Here is a 20,472-nt window from a genome sequence, read left to right as displayed (position 1 = left end):
GAAAATGCCTCAAATTTCATCTTTATTAAACAGTCACATTTAATAAGTCCCACCTCAGTGTTGTTATCAACCGATGGAATCATCACATTCCCAGGGAAGGATGGAGATACTGATTTAAGGCTCTGGGATCATGGTCCCAAGTTTCTCCCTCCAGACAAAAGAGCAGGGAAATCCCAGGCTGGTGGCAAAAGTGGAAATTAAAATTTTTAAAGTTCATTTAAATAGGGCTTTGCCCAAGGAGTGGAAACAGCAGGTGGAAAACAATATCCCTGTGATCCTGCTGCCAGTGAAAATCCCTCATTCCTTGCTCTGCCTGAACCTTGAACCCCTCTCTGTAGGTGCCCCTGGCAGAGGGAACGAATGTTTTGGGTTGAGACCTGAGCGGTTTGGGCTGAGACCTTCTCTCTTTTCCCCCAGGGCTCTCTGCCAGCCCTGGAGAAGCTGCCAGCGGAGGAATATGTCAAAGTGATGATCACCTTCACCATCGCCTTCGTGGCTGTGCTCGCCCTCAAGGTAAAAGGCTCTGAAGTGAGGCTTCCCCAGGAAATTCAGCTTTTATTCTCTTCCAGATCTGCCCTGTTGGGCTCTCCTTGGATATGGGAAACTTTGAGATAAAAGATGCTGACGTAGAAATGCCATGGAATAGGGCAGACACTGTTGAGTGAGAAATGGAGCTAGGAGCAAGTTTCAAAGGATGGCCTTGCAAATAAGGCTGGATACTTTGGAGAAACAGAACTGTGAAAGACACATTGTAGTGGGACCCACGAGGGGTAATTTTAGATGATTGGCTTTAAGGCATTTACAGCATGGTGTGGCTAAAGCTGATAAACCAAGAAACACTTATATTTATTAATTAGGAAATAGTTGGCTTCTGATTGTGATGGTGTGAATTATAACATCTGTATTGTCACACCCTTCACATGAAACTGAAAATAGAATAAAATTTTTAAAACACCTCTCAGTTACCCCATCTCTGGGTCAGAAAAAAGCTTAATCCGACACTCAGGCACAGTGGGAGCTGTGCCTCTGTATGGTTTATCCAAATCCCTGCCTTTGCTCCTCTGTGTGAGTTACCAAGGAAAATCCCTCTCATATCCTCAAATTAGCCCGTCCATTCCTGTCTAGAAGGACAAAAAGGGTGAAAAACCCACAGCAAAGTGCTCTGCTGTAAAGTGCCCAAATAAATGAGATTATTGAGCAGCCGGTGAGATCTTTCATGGGGTGAGTGGCTGTGTCCTCTCTGATGGGAGCAGAATTCTCCACCCTGACACTCTCAAAGTTCATTAAAATTGGGGGCTAAACCCTGCTGGCGCCTCAGGAAGCTCCACTGGAGAGGGATTTTATTCTTTTATTGCTTCATTGGCTCAGAGAACTGATTTTTCACCTTCAGCCCCGTGAAGAAAACCAGAATCTTGCAGGTGCTTGGACAGAAAGTGCTGCTTGTGAGCTGGAAACCATTTTATATTCCGAGCCCTCCAGGTGGGCCAGATAAGCCAGTGGGGAATGGAGAGTTTTGTGTGGATGCATTTAAAGCTTTAAAATCTCTTTTTAATATTTGCATGGAGTGTGCAGCTGGAGCGAAGATAACCCCGAGCCCCAGCTGGCAGGAATCTCCCTGACCTGGCACATGGATTAATTGGAATTTTCCACACCTCTACCCACAAAATGCTGGAATTTCAGTGGGTTTTTGTGCTGGGGTTGTAACAGGAGGGATGGAGTAGGATAATAAAACCCTAAAAAGCCATCAGGACCCCCATCCTTTAATCCCAGTGCCACTCCCTCTCCTTTTCCATGGGTAAAATCCCATGGAATTCTCTCCCTGCAGCCTCCCAGCTCAGGGCAGCATGGGGCTGGCCCTGCATTACCTGTGGGGGCAGAACCAGTTCAAAATTCTATGAAAAATTATTCCAAGGGCGGTGTGTGGCTGGGGCTGTGGGACTCCAGTGGAAACGGGATCAGTTGTTTGAAATTCCTTGGAAAAAATATTCCAAGGGCAGTGTGGGGCTGGGTTTTTTGCTGCCCGTAGGGCTCTGACAGGATCTGTTATTCAAAATTCCTTGGAAAAAATCTTCCAAGGCCAGTGTGGGACTGGGGCTGTGGGACTCCACTAGAAACAGGATCAACTGTTCGAAATTCCTTGGAAAAAATGTTCCAAGGGCAGGGTGATGCTGCCATTGCACCATTAGGGCAATTCCATGAGTGATCCTAAATCCACGGGGTGAGGTGGGCTGGAGGCACCTTCGGGTTCATCTCACTTCCACTGTGCCAGGAGTTCCAGCCTGGTCTTGGACACTGCCAGGGGTGGCAGGTGGGCAAGTATTCCAATAATCTTTACCTCACTTTGGAGTCATAAAGGCCTCCAGCACCGCAGGGATAAGAAAGCAGAAATTAAGGGGAAAAAAAATATTCCTTGTGATTTTGATTTATTTCAAAACCAAAATCGGGAAGTGCATTCCTTGTTGTATGATTTTAATTTATTTCAAAGTCAAAATGAAGGAATGCTTTCCTTTGTTGTATGATTTTGATGTATTTTAAAACCAAAATCAAGGAATGCAGCCCTTCATTGAATGATTTTTATTTATGTCAAAGCCAAAATTGAGGAATGCATTCCTTTGTTGAATGCTTTAATTTTCAAAACCAAAATCAGGGAATGAAATCCTTCGTATGATCTTATTTCAAAACCAAAATCAAGGAATGCATTCCTTCATGAGTGATTTTTATTTATGTCAAAACCAAAACTGAGGAATGCATTCCTTTGTTGTATGATTTTATTTCAAAACAAAAATCAGAGAATGAAGTCCTTTGTATGATTTTATTTCAAAACTAAAATCAAGGAATGCATTCCTTCATGAGTGATTTTTATTTATGTCAAAACCAAAACTGAGAAATGCATTCCTCTGTTGTATGATTTTATTTCAAAACCAAGATCAAGGAATGCATTCCTCAATTTTGCTTTTGAAATAAATTAAAATCACTCAACAAAGGAATGCATTCCTCTGTTGTAAGATTTTATTTCAAAGCCAAAATCAGGGAATAATGAAGTCCTTTGTATGATTTTATTTCAAAACCAAAATTAGAGAGTGCATTATTTTGCTGGGTAGTTTTTATTTCAAAACCAAAATCAGGGAGTGCATTCCTTCATGAGTGATTTTTTATTTATGTCAAAAGCAAAATTGAGGAATGCATTCCTTTGTTGTATGATTTTATTTTCAAAACCAAAATCAGGGAATGAAATCCTTTGTATGATTTTATTTCAAAACCAAAATCAAGGAATGTATTCCTTTGTTGAGCGATTTTAATTTATTTCAAAAGCAAAATTTAAGAATGCATTCCTCTGTTGTACGATTTTATTTCAAAGCCAAAATCAGGGAATAATGAAGTCCTTTGTATGATTTTATTTCAAAACCAAAATTAGAGAGTGCATTATTTTGCTGGGTAGTTTTTATTTCAAAACCAAAATCAGGGAGTGCATTCCTTCATGAGTGATTTTTATTTATGTCAAAAGCAAAATTGAGGAATGCATTCCTCTGTTGTATGATTTTATTTTCAAAACCAATATCAGGGAATGAAATCCTTTGTATGATTTTATTTCAAAACCAAAATCAAGGAATGTATTCCTTTGTTGAGCGATTTTAATTTATTTCAAAAGCAAAATTTAAGAATGCATTCCTCTGTTGTATTATTTTATTTCAAAGCCAAAAACAGGGAATAATGAAGTCCTTTGTATGATTTTATTTCAAAACCAAAATTAGAGAGTGCATTATTTTGCTGGGTAGTTTTTATTTGAAAACCAAAATCAGGGAGTGCATTCCTTTGTTGTGTAATTTTTATTCATTTCTTAGATTTATTTTTCAGATTTTTCAAATTTCTAGGTTTTTTCCCATGAGTGAGTGGAGGTTCTACTCAGTTTCTATGGCAGCTCCAGGTTTGCTCTCAGGATGAAGAGGCGTTGGAAGCAGGAAGGGTTTTGCAAACATTCCCAAAAGATGCTCAAAGTTTGGATTTACCTCCGAACTCTGGAATGTTGAGATGGATTTTTTCACCTCAGATATTTCATTCATTTTTTTTTTTTTTTTCTCCTCTTTCTCTTGGCTTGGTGCCCACACAAAGAGCCCTCACTGTCCTGGGCATGCTCAGCTGCACTGCCCTGCTCTGGGATCTGTGGCTCCCTGTGTTCCCTGAAAGTCCCAACTGCTCCCAGCCCCTTCCCAGGCCAACACAAACACCAGGCACACGACTGGAGCTGCTCAGAGCCGGGAAAATATTGATTTAACAGGGCCAGCCCCACAGACCCCACTTATTTCCCTGGGCCACAGCCCCTCAATCAGCCCTTTTTCCTCAGCAAATGGATAAATATCCATTTATTGCATGGATAAATATCCATTTATTGCATGGATAAATATCCATTTATTGCATGGATAAATATCCATTTATTGCATGGATAAATCCGGGGGGGTGCCAGGAGGTCCTGTCAGGGAGGTGCAAAAATGGGAGTTTGCTGAATGTAGGGATTTTTGGGGCAGTCCTTGGATATCTGTGGTGCCACTGGTGCTTTTCTGAGGCATCCAGGCTTTGTAACCTGCTCTGAAAAATGGCATCAACACCACGATTTCCTTTCCTACTTTGGGATGTTGTTATCTCAGAAGTGTCTATTGTTGAGTTTTTAATGGATTTTATGTTTAATCCCTCTATATTTACTGGATTATTTATCCCAGTCCCATTATTTTATGCTTAATCATTTTATATTTACTGGATTTCCAGTCCCACCTCAGCGTTTTCAATTAATGGAATCCAGACTTCATAATCTGCTCTGAAAAATGACATCAAAGCCACGATTTTCCTTCCTAACCTGGGATATTGTGATCTCAGAGGTCTCAATGTTGTGTGTAATGGATTTTATGTTTAATCACTTTTTATTTACTAGATTGTTGATCCCAGTCCCATTCCAACATTGGGATGGGATTATTTTATGTTTAATAATTTTATATTTACTGGATTTCCAGTTCCACCTCAGTGTTTTGAATTCACTGAATCAAGACTTCATAACTTGCTCTGAAAAATCACATCATGGCCACCATTTCCTTTCCTGCCTTGGGATATTGTGATATCAGAGGTGTCCAATGTTGAGTTTTTAATGGATTTTATGTTTAATCCCTCTATATTTACTGGATTATTTATCCCAGTCCCATTATTTTATGTTTAATCATTTTATATTTACTGGATTTCCAGTCCCACCTCAGCGTTTTCAATTCATGGAATCCGACTTCATAATCTGCTCTGAAAAATGACATCAAAGCCACGATTTTCCTTCCTAACCTGGGATATTGTGATCTCAGAGGTCTCAATGTTGTGTGTAATGGATTTTATGTTTAATCACTTTTTATTTACTAGATTGTTGATCCCAGTCCCATTCCAACATTGGGATGGGATTATTTTATGTTTAATAATTTTATATTTACTGGATTTCCAGTTCCACCTCAGTGTTTTGAATTCACTGAATCAAGACTTCATAACTTGCTCTGAAAAATCACATCATGGCCACCATTTCCTTTCCTGCCTTGGGATATTGTGATATCAGAGGTGTCCAATGTTGAGTTTTTAATGGATTTTATGTTTAATCCCTCTATATTTACTGGATTATTTATCCCAGTCCCATTATTTTATGTTTAATCATTTTATATTTACTGGATTTCCAGTCCCACCTCAGCGTTTTCAATTCATGGAATCCGACTTCATAATCTGCTCTGAAAAATGACATCAAAGCCACGATTTTCCTTCCTAACCTGGGATATTGTGATCTCAGAGGTCTCAATGTTGTGTGTAATGGATTTTATGTTTAATCACTTTTTATTTACTAGATTGTTGATCCCAGTCCCATTCCAACATTGGGATGGGATTATTTTATGTTTAATAATTTTATATTTACTGGATTTCCAGTTCCACCTCAGTGTTTTGAATTCACTGAATCAAGACTTCATAACTTGCTCTGAAAAATCACATCATGGCCACCATTTCCTTTCCTGCCTTGGGATATTGTGATATCAGAGGTGTCCAATGTTGAGTTTTTAATGGATTTTATGTTTAATCCCTCTATATTTACTGGATTATTTATCCCAGTCCCATTATTTTATGTTTAATCATTTTATATTTACTGGATTTCCAGTCCCACCTCAGCGTTTTCAATTCATGGAATCCGACTTCATAATCTGCTCTGAAAAATGACATCAAAGCCACGATTTTCCTTCCTAACCTGGGATATTGTGATCTCAGAGGTCTCAATGTTGTGTGTAATGGATTTTATGTTTAATCACTTTTTATTTACTAGATTGTTGATCCCAGTCCCATCCCAGCATTGTCCTTAATTAATGGAATGGATCACTTTAATAATTTATATTTTTATAAATTTATATTTATATTAATGAATCACTTTATATTATTTTTATTGTTCTGAATTCATGGAATCCAGACTTTATAACCTGCTCTGAAAAATTACATCAAGGCCATGATTTCCTTTTCTACTCAGGATATTGTACTCTCAGAGCTCTCAGTGCTGAGTTTAATGGGGTTTGTGTTTAATTACTTAATATTTACTGAATTATTGATCCCAGTCCCACCCAGTGCTGTTCTGAATCCATGAAATCATCACATTCCCATGGAAGGATGGAAACTCTGATTTAAGGCCCTGGGATCATGGTCCCAAACTTCTCCCTCCAGAGAAAAGAGCAGGAAAATCCCAGGCTGGTGGCAAAAGGGGAAATGCCCTTTTTGCCCTGCAGTGTCATAGGAAAATGTCCTTTTCCTTCCCTTTTCCCTCTTTTCCAGGCCTACATGTTCAAGTGTGTCCTGAGCTGCTTCAAGTTCATCAAAGCCAGCAGGAGGGAGGAGGTGAAAGTGGAGCCACACGCAGTGGAAAAGGTGAGGAAAAGTGAATTTACCCCTGAAAGTGGACCCAAACCAGAGGAAAAGGTGAGGAAAAGTGAATTTACCCCTGAAAGTGGAGCCAAAACAGTGGAAAAGGTGAGAAAAAGTGAATTTACCCCTAAAAGTGGACCCGAAAAAGTGAGGAAAAATTAATTTTTTCCTGGAAGTGGAGCCACAGGCAGTGGAAAAGTGAATTTTCTCTGGGATAACCCAGCCCTGCAGCTCTGCCAGCGGAATTCCTACATCAATGGGATCAGCCAAAAATCCCCCAGGAACTGCACTTCCACTTCCACAAGAAGTGGAAAAGGGGAATAAAAGTGAATTTATTCCTGAAAATGGACTCAAAAGCAGTGGGAGAGGTGAGGAAAAGTGAATTTATTCCATGAACAGGAATCCTTTAGATTGGTGATCCTTATCTCTGCTTTTTTGGGATCTGAGAGAATTTCCAACCCTTCAAATCCCCAGTAGCAAGTGGTAATAATCAGCTTTTAATTACAATATATCCACTTAATTTCACTTCTTTATTTTCTGCATAAAATCTTTAAAGTCAATGTGCAAGGAAGGTGAAACTCAGGCACAGCAGATAAATGGGAATGGATTCCCTATGATCCCTGATTCCAGAATTTAGGGGCAATTCCAGCTGGACTTTGGTTTCCATGGCTAAAAGTGTTTAAAATCAGCTTTTTCTTCACTTTTCTTATGAGAGGTTGGGATTTTCAGTGTTGTAAGGATGCGTGGGACATGGAATGCTGAGGGATGGGGAACGCTGAGGGGATGGAATGATCAGAGAAGGGAATGCTGAGGGGACAGGGAATGGTGAGGGATGGAATGGTGAGGGGATGGAACGATGGGGGATGTGGAATGCTGAGGGGATGTTCCAAACCTTGCTGAAGGGGATGGAATATTGAGGGATAGGGAACACTGAGGATATGGAATGCTGAGGGATGTGGAATGCTGTGGTTTGGCTTTTATCTCCGCCAATCTGCTGGGCCCTCCCTTGCCAGCAGCAGTGCCCCAGCTGTGCCCCTGTGCAAAATTCCTCAGCTTTCCTTGGGAACGAGGCTGGGATTCCGCATATTCAGGAGCCCTGGGCCATTCATTGCCCAGGGAATGGGAGAGGCACTGGCACAAGGTGCATCCAAACCCTGCTGGATTTCTGCCCTTTGTGCCCTAAAGCCCAAGTGGTTCTTTGTCCCTGCTTGGAACCCGACAGAGGTGTTGTATTCATATTGTCGTTATCTGATTTCTACAGTCCCATACCTTCTAGGTGGTTTTGCTCACAAGCAGCTCTTCACAGCAGTGTTGTTCCTGCTTCTTCATCAGGGCTCCTCCAAGGCTCTCCCTGACCAGCCAGCCCACCCCCTTTTATCCCAGTTATCCTCATTAGCCACAGGTGCCACCCAATTAAGGACATCACAGCTGCAGCCCATTTAGAACAACTAGGATTGGGGCAAGACCACTTATACAATACATAGATTTTACTAGGACTCCTACTATATAGATGAACTCTGATTTGTGGAAAAAACCAACTCTACAACGTGTAAAATTGTTAAGTTGGTCTGATTTCTTTCAGGGTTGGACACATGTGGGATAGCTCCCCCAATGGACACATGTACCTCTGAGAATTCCTGAGTCTAGTTTATCCCCTAACCTGTTGCATATGCATAAAGTTTCACGATAGGTTCATGCATATTTATTTCCTAGTCCCATTTCATATTAAAACTGTCTCATCAGTTTTTTTGAGCCTGTGCAGCTCTCTAGTAACGTTGTTGTAACGTTGCTGTGTCTGCAACTCAGCTTTAGTTTTGTTTTTAAGGTCAGTGGGGCCCCTCTTTATCTCTCTTTAGTTTAGAAACTTGTGGTTTTTAAAGTAACTTTAACTTTTTTTTTGTTTTTTTCTGTAGGTTTTTTATGAGCACAGTAAGTTGGTCGATTAAATAGGTTTAGCAAGCTATAGACTAAACAAGTTGAAACAGCACTCTTCAGCTAAATCTAAAAGTAGTTTCTACTTTAAGTTCAATTTCTAACTCTTTGTCTCAATTCTCCAGGATGAAATCCCTGTGATCCCATAACCTCTGATCTCTTCCAGGCTATGCTGCCATCCTATGAGGAAGCCCTGGAATTGCCTTCCAAGGATTGTCCCCCTCCCTACGTGGCCATCTGAGCCCAGCCTGGGGGAGCTGACCGTGGGTGCTGCTGGCACCTCCCCCAGCCGAGCCCCAGTGCTCACCCAGAGCAGTTCCCTGGCTTTTCCAGCCACATCCTGCCAGGGAACAGCTGGAGTCTTGTCCTGCTCTGGCACCCCAACTTCCTGACTCTGGCTCCCCAAATTCCTGACCCTGGCACCCCAATTTCCTGACTCTGGCATTCCAAATTCCCCATCCTGGTACCCCAATTTCCTGACTCTGGCACCTTGATTTCCTCACCCTGGCACCTCAATTTCCTGGTTCTGGCACCCCAAATTCCTGACTCTGGCACCCCAAATTCCTGACTCTGTCACCTCCACTTCCTGACTTTGGCACCTCAATTTCCTGGTGCTGGCACCTTAATTTTCTGACTCTGGCACCCCAAATTCCTGACTCTGGCATCTCAATTTCCTGACTCTGGCACCCCAGTTTCCTGACTCCGGCTCTGGTTGCCATCCCTGGAATCTGAGATTTGGCTGCTGTGGGTGCAGGGCTGGCCTGAGCCCTGCCAGTTTTGCCCTGTGCCATGGTGGTTCTCCTCTGGCTCAGCAGGGAGACCTTTAGGAATTGGGATTAAGGGATGGTCCTGGTTTAGGGCAATTTTGGGAGAAAAACTTCTAAAGGGATTTCTTCTAGAAAAACAAATTCAAGTGGTTCCCCCCCAAACTGGTTTGGGAAATAGATTTCCTTGGAGAAAAGCGGGAAAAACTGTTTATTTAATAGGCAAAACATTTATCAGCACAAAAAAATGAACAATATTAAACAACAAAACCTCTTGCCACTCCAAAAGAGATGACAAACTCAGAAAAGTCCCCTTGGTGGGCTCTAGCTCAGCTCACTCAGAGTCTTATCAGTCCCTCTGGCCAAAATGGAAAATGGAAATGTTCCATGGAAATGGAAATGTTCCATGGAACATGGAAGGAAAATGGAAAAGTTCTATGGAAATGGAAATGTTTCTATGGGACGTGGAAGGAAAATGGAAATGTTCCATGGAAATGGAAATGTTCTATGGGACATGGAAGGAAAATAGAAATTTTACATGGAAATGGAAATGTTGCATGGGACATGGAAATCCCATGTCAAACTGTGACAGGGATGAACAGGGAAGGAATTTTCTCTGGGATAACCCAGCCCTGCAGCTCCTCCAGCAGAATTCCTACAGCAAAGGGATCAGACAAAAATTCCCCAGGAACTGCCACCCTCACCCTGTCTGCTTGTGGTGATTGACACAACCCAGAATATCCAACTCTGCAGTTTCATACCTGAGTGGGTGCATTTTTCTCTGCTTTTATATCACTTGGAAGACGAGTTTCAATTAAAATAAAAATGTTAATGGCTTCCAAACTGTGAGTCTGGTTTCTGAGGGTGTCTAATTGCTGAGTAAGGAAGAAATAATTTGATTTCTAAAAAAAATTAGTGAGCAAAAAATAGTGCTTTGACCTTGGCCTAATCTTTCTCATGCTTGTGCTGCTTGCAAAGGAAAAGCTGATATTTCTGCTTCAATTTCCTCTCAAGACCTGCCTCTCTGCCTTATCAGCAGTGATAAGGATCTGTGCCCTGTTCACCAGTGACTCTGCACAGCTCAGGCCCTGCAGATGTCACAGATGGCGCTGCTGATGTCCCTGGAATTCCACATCTGCTCCCCATTTGGGATAATTTCCTGCTCTTTTCAAACATCACAGTGGGAAAAATGTGGGGTTTTCTCAGTCTTAAATAAAGTCTCCATTCCAGCCTCATGCAGAACTCAGATCACAGCCCAGAGGGGGCTGCTCCACTCTGAACCAGCACAAACCAGGCTTCAATGGAATATTTATCAGCAAACTTCAATGGAATATTTGCAGAGGATGAATAAGAAATGTGTTGCTGCCCCTGCTCTTTTCACTCGATGTGCGTTTCTGTAATGGGGATGAAGAAGATAATGTTGGTTGTATATTTCCCAGCTGATTTTGCCATTAAGGGGGGATAATTCTGTTTTTCTGTTCTCCATCTCCTTGTTATGGGCACCAGGATGCTCCACAGCAGACCTGGAGTCTGGAAGGGTGCCCTAGATGACATCTCAGTGGTTCCAGTGCTTTTAAACATGCTCAGAAATCCCCCCAAAAGCTCAAACTACTCCAGTCCTCCTAGCAGAAAATCAATTTTGTGCCCCTACATCTGCCAATCGTTTAACTGTAACCAAAGAGTAAGAGAGCAACTGGAAATTCCACCAGGAAACTTCACAGGAAGGCCCAGATTGTTGCAGCAAGGCCCAGGCTGATCTCCTGCTTTTTTCTGTGGAGAGATTAAATGTGATCTTTGAATTATTAATTGGTTACTGAGCACCCACACATCTCTTGTTCACAGCCACAGGACCAAGCTGGGTGCTAGAGCTGTTCTCATTTCCCTCCATGGCTGCTCCAGGACAGGCCTGGAGGAGGCCTCAGGATGGGCCTTTGCTTTGGAAAAGCACTAAATATTCCGTATCAGAGCCTGGGATGCTGTGGGACAGAACATTTCACACTTCTGCTCTTGCTCACAGCCAGGAGACCAGGCTGGGTGCTGGAGCCGTTCTCATTTCCCTCCATGGCTGCTCCAAGCCAGGCCTGGAGGAGGCCTTGGGATGGGCTTTTGCTTTGGAAAAGCACATCCTGCCCTAAATATTCCTTATCAGAGCCTGGGATGCTGTGGAACAGAGCATTCCACACTTGTGCTCTTGCTCACAGCCAGGAGTCGGCTGGATGCTGGGCTGTTCTCACTTCCCTCCTTGGCTGCTGCAAGCCAGGCCTGGAGGAGGCCTCAGGATGGGCTGCCAGGGTGGAGATTCCCTTTGGAATTCCCACATGCTGCCCTAAACATCCTTTATCAGAGCTTGGGATGTTGTGGGACAGCTCTGGGATAGAACATTCCACACTTCTGCTCTTGGTCACAGGCACAGGACCAGGCTGGGTGCTGGAGCCATTCTCATTTCCCTCCTCAGCTGCTGCAAGCCGGGCCTGGAGGAGGCCTCAGGGTGGGCCTTCGCTTTGGAAAAGCACTAAGTATTCCATATCAGAGCCTGGGCCAGGTCTGGGACACAACATTCCACACTTCTGCTCTTGCTCACAGCCCCAGGACCAGGCTGGGTGCTGGTTGCTGGAGCTGTTCTCATTTGCCTTCTTGGCTGCTCCAAGCAAGGCTTGGAGAAGGCCTTGGGATGGGCCTTCCCTTTGAAAAAGCACATCCTGGCCTAAATATTCCTTATCAGAGCCTGGGGCAGCTCTGGGACAGAACATTTCACACTTCTGCTCTTGCTCACAGCCATGGGACCAGGCTGGGTGCTGGAGTTCTTCATATTTCTTACCATGGCTGCTCCACGCCAGGCCTGGAGGAGGCCTGGGGATGGGGCTTCCCTTTGGAAAAGCACATCCTCCCCTAAATATTCCTTATTAGAGCCTGCGATGCTGTGGGACAGCTCTGGGACATCTGACCAGGCTCCTCCCACCAAAACTCCATTAACTGTGGCTGCCCAAATGAGAAATGTTGGCAATTCTCTTGGTTTCCAAACCAGAGGAGGGCTCCTCAATGTGGTCCTGCTAAATCCTGTTAAAACCCCTCTTCTGCCTCTTTCAGTGGTTCAGATGCTCTCTCTAATTAAATTCCTGCTAATAATGGGAAATGTTCCTGGCTGTTGAGTGGCTGAAGCAGGGTAAATCAGTCCCTGGGCCTCTTGCTTTAATTGGCTTTGATAACAGAGCTGCTGTAGCCGAGATATGGTCAGGACGTGTCTGGCAGAGCTGGGGTTGGTTTCAGTGTGGGTTCACACCTGGTCTAACTGAGCCTGGCTCTAACCAAGCCAGCCCATCTCCTGCCTGGGCTCTGCTTTCCCTCCAGGGCTCAGCATTCCAGCATTCCAGTTTCCCCAGCCCTGATAAAATGTGTGGATTTAATGTGAGTTCCCAGCCAGGCTGAGCTGCAGACAGGACGTGGGGTTGGGTTTCTGAAATGCCACAGGGCTCGGCCAACACAAACTGAGCCCTACCTGGCCCAGGCTGCTCCTGAGCCCCACCAGGGCTGGGTTGGAGACTCAGAAAAGACCCTTTTAAATGCCCCTGTTATTCTGGTTTGGCTTCTCCAAACTGATTTATGGATGTGTCCCCAGCCCAGACCCAGCTCACACAAAGATCCCAGCGCGGCTCCAAGCTGGATTTTGGTCAGGGCAGAGGAGAAATGAGCAGCAGTTCTCTGGTGGAGGGGAAGATTGAGCTGATGATTGAGCTGAGGATCTCAGCACAGATAAATATGAGGGTCTTAACTGAACCAACAACATCATCTGAAGCTTGGGATGTTCCTGGACTCTAGGGATGACCATTAAATTCCCTGGCTGCCTGTGGCTTTTCCACCCAGCAAAAGCTCCAGTGAAAAAGGGGATTTTGTAGAACATTCCTGCCAATGGAAGTATTTTACAGTGATTTTGGATGGGCTTGGAGCAACCTGGGAGGGTGGAAGGTGACCCTAACCATGGCAGGAGGTGGCACTGGATGGGCTTTAAGATCCCTTCCAGCCAGAACTATCCCAGAATTCTGGGATCCTCTGATTCATGGGGTTTTTGTGGCCTTGCTTTGATCCATCAGGTGTTTGGGGTCATTCCCCTTGGAGAAAAGGAGCTGCCCACACAGTGACCATATTTGCAAATGGTAAATCCTATCCTTATATTCTTTCATAGGATCATCAAATCATGGAATATTCTGAGTGGGGTGGGACACATAGGATCATGGATAGAACCCTGGCCCTGCCCATACCCCCACCAATCCCACCCTGGGCATCTCTGGAGCTCTGCCCAAATTTCTCCCCCATCCTTCATCTCCCCCATCCCTCACTCTCACACAGCCATGGAATGTGCTGAGCTGGAAGGGACCCACAGGGATGATCAATCCCAACCCCAAACCCTGCCCAGAGCCCCCAGCAAGCCCAGCCTGGGCATCCCTGGAGCTCTGGCAGCCTCGGGGCCGTGCCCATTGCCTGGGCAGCCTGGGCAGTGCCAGCACCCTCTGGGGGAAGAGCCTTGCCCTGATCTCCAGCCTGAGCTGCCCTGGCCCAGCCCCAGCCATGCCCTGGCTGCTGTCCCTGTCCCAGAGCAGAGATGGGAGCTGCCCCTCGGGAGGAGCTGCAGATCCCTGAGCTCTTTGCTCCAGCTGGACACTCCAAGTGCCCTCAGCTGCTCCTCCAAATCCTTCCCCATCCCCCTGTCCCTTCTTGGCTGCTCTTTAACACCTTCAGACCTTTTTTCAATTGTGCCACCCAAAATTGCACAAAGTTCTGGTGCCATCCCAGCCGTTTTTAGTACAGAAACAACCTCAGAGGCTCCTGGTCCAGGCCAGAAATGAGGAATTGCACAGGTGGAGAAATGCAGGCAGGGATGGAGGAGCAGAACCCTGCAGGTGGCCAGCAGGAGAGGCAGGAACCGTGCCCAGGAAGCAGCTCAGTCCCAGGGGAAGCTGTGGGCATGGGGAACAAACAAAAAGTGATCCCCGTGAAATAAGTGTGACCCATAAAACACACAAACAAGGCCCAGCCATAAACAGCATTTGCTATTTCCAGCAGCAGCCCCAGGGATATTTGCCAGCTCTTTGCAGCTGGAAGGATAAACAGAAATTCCTTTGATCCTGACTCGGTGCAGGGGTTATTTTCAAAGCCACTCCTGCCTCCCCAGCCTTTCCTTTGCATCATTTGTTGGATGCTTTGCTCTGCCCCCACTGCTGTAATTCCTCATTTCCAGGGTGGGAAATGGGGATGCAGGAGGTTGGGAGGGGTCCCTCCATCCCCCAACCAAAATAGAAACATTATGGGGGTAAACCACAAGAATTGGAGCTTTTGTCATCATTTCTCTGCAGGGTGAAAAGTGGAGCTGGGAATTCAGCTTGGAACACTCACCTGGGACATCAAAGGAAACCAGAAATAGGCAGAAATTACAGAGCATTTGTAAAACCTTGGAACTTCCTGGAGGCTGGAGGGCAGCAGGGCTGTGTTTACTACAAATCCTGGGTTTGTTTAGAATGAAATAAAAACCAACAGCAAACAACTCGGAATTTGGCTGCTGCTCCCTTCCCAGCCTTTTCATTCTGCCTCATCTGTGGGACTCAGGCACCCTCCAGATCCCTTTGGAGAAGAATTTCTGGTCCAGGGCTACAAAAAAATAAAGAAAAATCCAGTGTTTAACTATGGCATTGTTAAGGTTGGAAAAAACCTTTAGGATCTTCATGTCCAGTCATGGTCACCACTAAACCACATCTTAAAATGCCCAATCCACAGATTTTTTGAGCAATTCCAGGGATTTGATTCCACCACTACCCTGGGCAGCCTGTGCCAATTCCTGACCATAATGAAAATTTCATTCTTTCCATTATGAAAATTTTCTCAATATCAATTCAAAACCTCTCCTGGCCCAACCTGAGGTGATTTCCTTATCCTGCCTTCTGCTGGAACTCCACTGGAAGTTTGAGAACATCTTGAGATCCCTGATTTCCTTTTTCCTCCCCCAGAAAACCTTCCCATTTTTCTGGGTCATTTCCATAGCAGTGCCTCGGGGACTGCTGCTACATTTTGATTTTAACACTTGGGCTCGCTGCAGGGTGAAATTTACAGCAAGATATTAAATGCAGTCAGTGGTGTCTACTGGAAATAGGGAAATCCAAAGCTAAAATGCAGTTTTGAACTAAAACCTGAGCAGAACAAATGGCGTGAGTGCAATGCTGCTTCTAAACAAGAATTTCCAGTCCCATGGAAAATCTAGTGGTGTTTTTCCTGGCTTTTCCCAGCTGATCAGCATTCCTGGGAAGGGCTGTGATGGAGGAAGATCTGCATTTACATAATTTATTCCATCAGTTATTTGTGTGATGACAAATGAGGAGTCGCCACCTCCCCCAACTTTAATTTTGCTTGAATGTTTTCATTTTAGTGCTTTCAGGACTTATCCTTAAGCTGGACTTTGCTTTCCCTGCTCCAAGACTGGCAGATTTGGCACTTTAAAGGTGAAGGGGTCCAGCAGAGTGGAATTCTGCCACGGGGAATTGGCAAATCAGGGATGTGCAAACCAGGAAATTTCTCTGGAGAACAACAGAGGAGCTGAAGGACAACAAGAACCACGAGGAAACCACGAGGAATTTGGGGAATCTTGCAGAGCTTTGGAAGTGAGGGGAACCCAAAGCTCTGTCCTGCCTGGGTGCAGATGATGATTCCCAGTTGTTGGTGCTGGGGAGGACAAACTGCAGCTCCTAAGCTCACACTGGAATATTGGAATCACAGAATTCCTCAGGCTGGAAAGGACCTCTGGGATCACCAAGTCCTTCTGTCCCCCAACGCCACCACTGACACCACTGACCGTGTCCCCAAGGGCCACCTCCACACCCTCTTAGGACATTCCTGGGATGGGGACTCCAGCACTTCTTGATTCCACCTGAACCAATGCTTCACAACCCTTCCCTGAGAAAATGTTCCCAAATACCCAAACCCTGCCTGAGGCCGTTCCCTCTGCTCCTGTTCCATTTCCCTGGGGCACAGCCCGACCACCCCGGCTGTGCCCTCCTGGCAGGAGCTGTGCAGAGCCACAAGGGCCCCTGAGCCTCCTTTGCTCCAGGCTGAGCCCCTGCCCAGCTCCCTCAGCCTCTCCTTGGGGCTCCAGACCCTTCCCCAGCTCTGTTCCCTTCCCTGGACAGGCTCCAGCGCCTCCATGTCCTTCTTTTCCAAACCTGCCCCCAAAATTTGAGATGTCACCTCACCAATACCCAGCATGGGGGACTCTGAACCTTTTGCCTCCAGCAGGAGCAAGGTGGCACCAAAATTTTTGGGTTCTCCATCAGTGGAAGGAAAGGGAGCATTTAGTGTTTCAGAGTCACCAGCTGTGGGTTTCTCTGGGTCTGGATTGAAGGTACTTGAGACAGTAGTTCATGTTGGGGCTCAGGTGTTCATTATTTCTTATCAGTAAAACAATCTCACTACTGTGAGTTTGGCAGCTTTTCATTAGAAAGCACAAAATGGCCAACAATCTCTGGTTACAAGGTCTTTTAAGACTAAATTATCCACTTAAGAACTGACACCTGGATTATTTTCCTTTTAACCCAATAACTGATCCCCAAGAGCCCCCAATAGGACTTTTCCACCCAATTACAAAATGCCACCCAAACCCATGAAGAAGGAGGAAGAAGTGTCGGAACTCAGCACATCCCTCCGGGTGTCCAGAGTTGCCAAGGACCCCGTCGGGAGGCATGGAGAGCTTGGCATGCTGCCCAAAGCACCTGGGGATTTGATTGTGACCCCTGGAGAAAGTTGCCAGCTTTGTATGAAGACGTGAAAGTCACAGAGGTTTGAATAGTGTAATAATAAAATGATCACAGGGTGAAAATGTAGATTTTAGGATTTTTGGTATGGGGGTTATGGGGACAAGATGGAGGAACTTGGGTGTGTCCAGCCTTTCTTCTTCTTCTTTTTGTTCTCCATTTTCTGCAGTGATGTTGGCACTTTGGGATTGGTTTAAAGTAGAAGTTCACTGTCTAACATAGGTGATAGGTATTGGGAATTAAGTGTAAATATGTTATACGTAGTTTGTAGTGTAAAAGGACAACAGGGGGTGGTCAGAGTGCCTGTGGCTGCCCTGCTGAGCAGACCTCAGCTGGGCAGAAAGAAAATTTTATAGATAAGAATTAATAAACAACTTCAAGACCGAAAACTGAAGAGCTCTGACTCGTTCTTCGGACGCACGGGCTGAAACAGAGACATCCTGCACATCTCAGGGCAGAAAATATCAACAGCAACCTGAGAAAGAAGCATGAAGAAGAAACCCAGGACAGCACCCTGTGCCCTCCATCTTGCCTCCATCCACAACACACTAAAAATCCCAAAACCTCAATTTCTCACCAAATGATGCACCTACACTGCTGTCTAGAATCTATTTCACACTTTTGTGGATTCCAGCATATTCTGGAGTTTAGGAAACTTTAGGAAACTTCTCCATGAATGAGGGTGTCAAAGTCAGAGCTCCCCTGGGAGTCAGGGCAGAGCAGACAGAGAAATATTCCCAGTGTTCTGGGTTTCCACATTAGAGCATCGCTTTTGGAGTCAGGATCCACGGGTTTGAGGGTGCTGGAGGAGAGGCAAAGCCTCCCCCTGCCAGGACACGTGAAGGCCACAACAGTAGCAAGGGCCATGCTGGGGCCAGCACGGGCTGTTCACAGTTTATGTGTTTACCTTGCAGGAGGCTAAGGAAGAGCTCAAAATGCATATTTTCCTCTTGAAATATTGACTCCAGTGTTCTCCTTCTCAGGAGCCTGGGGAGAAATGATGTTTCATATTTTAAAAATAAACACTGCTTTTCCAGAGGCGTCAATGCAGCCCCAGAGCTCCCAGCACACCTTTGCCTCTCGCCCTCTTTTCAAAGCTTTAATGCTGCTTGTGTGCCACAAGCTCTGCTGGTGAAAATATCCACCTGAAATGTATTTATCTTTGCTAATTAACAGCAGAATGACACAGAGCAACTTTATATTTTCCCCGCAAGAACAGCCATAGAGGCTTCATTTACAGAGGGCTCTGAATGATCGCCATTCATGGGGAGCAAGTGCTGTCTGCACCAAGAGATCCTTGTGTGCAGGGTGGGAAAACAGGAGAAACCCCAGCCCAGACGGGTCCAGGGCAAAATCTCCCAAATTTCAGGCTTTTATTTCACTCTGGGCCTCGACAGTCATAAATGGATGGGGGCAGTTTTATTTGGGGAGCAAACTCTATGTATGTGAACACGGGAGGGGATTGTTGTGTTTGCACTGCCCTAAATCCCTGGTTTTATAAATATATCCATGAAAGCATCCACAGAGGAAAGGAAGGGGGTGGAAGGGACCTGAAATCCTACCCAGTGCCACTCCTGCCATGGCAGGGCCACCTGCCACTGTGCCAGGTGCTGCCAGCCCCAATGTCCAGCCTGGCCTTGGGCACTGCCAGGGCTCCAGGGGCAGCCACAGCTGCTCTGGCAATTCCAGCCCAACCCCTGCCCACCCTCTCAGGGAACAATTCCATCACAATATTCCATCCAATCCCATTTTTTTTCAGTTTGAGGGCATTCCCTGTGTCCTGTCCCTCCATCCCTTGTCCAAAGTCTTTCTCCATCTTTCCTGCAGCTCCTTCAGGCAGCAGAAAGTTGTGGGATCTCAGCACCTCAGGATGGAGGTGCAGAGAGGCCGAGACCACCCTTGGGGGGCTCGGGAGTCCTGGAATGTTGCCAGAAGTGTCTGGTGGCAGGATTTTGATCCTACACAGGAGATGAGACCTGTATGAGGATGGGAGGAATTCACTGGGTGAATGGTGAAGGGATAAGTTAATTAGAGTGTAAAACACAGGGTTTAGGATTTTGGTACAGGGGGTCTAAAGAAGTAAGATGGAGGAATTGGGGCGTGTCCTGTTCTTCTTCTTCTTCTTCTTGGCCTCCATCTTCTGTGGTGATGGTGGCACTTTGGGATTGGTTATTACTAAAAGTGCACCGGTTAATAAGGGTAGAAGGTATTGGGGAGAAATGATAAATATTGTACACGTAACTTCGGGTATAAAGATAAGGGACCGCCCCGGGGGCTTGCAGAGTGTGCCCATGGTTGACTTGCTGTGCAGACCTCTGTCGGGCTGAAAGAAAATCTTTTAGATAAACAATTAATAAACACCGAGACCGAGACAAGATCAGAAGTCTCTCCTCGTCCTTTGAAGCGCTGGGCTCTTCAAGGCCATCCCTGGGCCTTTCCAGGCCACCTAAACAGCACAGAAAACCTTACAGAAGGTCTCAGTGAGGTCAACCCAATCCTTGTCTTCTCCAGGCTGAGCAATCCCAATCCTGCCATCCTTTCCTCATGGCACAGCTGCTCCATCCTCACCTGCAGCATTTCCTCCTCCTGGCTGAAAATCTGTCAGCTCCAGAGCTGGCTGAAAGCTTGGGACTGATGCTGTGGCAGACAGTGGGACAATTCCATGCTGATTTTGCATGAGAACATTGCCAGATATTGATATTTTAATTAAAATCTTTAATGTCAAAGAATTAAGAGGGGCCTGGGAGCTTCAGTGAGGGCAGGTCCTTCTTTCCCCTCATCAAAGAGCCTTTCTCCCAGGGAGCTCCCAGGCTGCTGAAGAGCTTTTGGAAGAAAGACTCTTGATAAGGGAAGAGAAAGTGTGCTTTGAGTTAAAGGTACTTTGCATGGCCCTGCACTCACACAATGCAGATTAAATGGATGAGGGATCCAAGGATGTGCTGCTGGGAAAGGTGAGCAGAACCCAATCCATGCGAGGAGCACGGCTTTAATCAAGTGACAGCAGTGTAAAACAGTCGTTAAAAAACCAGAAAAAGATGCACTGCTTTGTGACAAATCCATCATTAAATCTCTCT

General features: G+C 45.4%; 1 protein-coding gene across 5 annotated transcripts in view; it reads left to right on the top strand.

The window, feature by feature from the left end:
- LAPTM5 (lysosomal protein transmembrane 5) overlaps positions 1–15,149 on the top strand; it is a 33,022-nt gene extending 17,873 nt beyond the window's left edge. For 2 of the 5 annotated variants that reach the window (XM_058819782.1, XM_058819781.1), the window contains exons 6-8: positions 418–513; positions 6,823–6,915; positions 14,957–15,149. In XM_058819782.1, the coding sequence (XP_058675765.1) occupies positions 418–513; positions 6,823–6,915; positions 14,957–15,127 (360 nt within the window). In that variant the 3' untranslated portion in view covers positions 15,128–15,149. Of the gene's footprint in view, positions 1–417; positions 514–6,822; positions 6,916–7,088; positions 7,543–9,010; positions 10,708–13,696; positions 13,760–14,956 lie in introns of those variants that run through there. The other 3 variants (XM_058819784.1, XM_058819783.1, XM_058819785.1) reach the window with 3 other exon arrangements.
- Positions 15,150–20,472: the final 5,323 nt, after the last annotated feature.

Source organism: Ammospiza caudacuta, chromosome 25 (assembly GCF_027887145.1).
Source record: "Ammospiza caudacuta isolate bAmmCau1 chromosome 25, bAmmCau1.pri, whole genome shotgun sequence".
In the NCBI taxonomy this organism is placed as follows: Eukaryota; Metazoa; Chordata; class Aves; order Passeriformes; family Passerellidae; genus Ammospiza; species Ammospiza caudacuta.
Note: the sequence above shows the minus strand (reverse complement) of the source record. Positions and strands in the feature narration are given on the sequence as shown.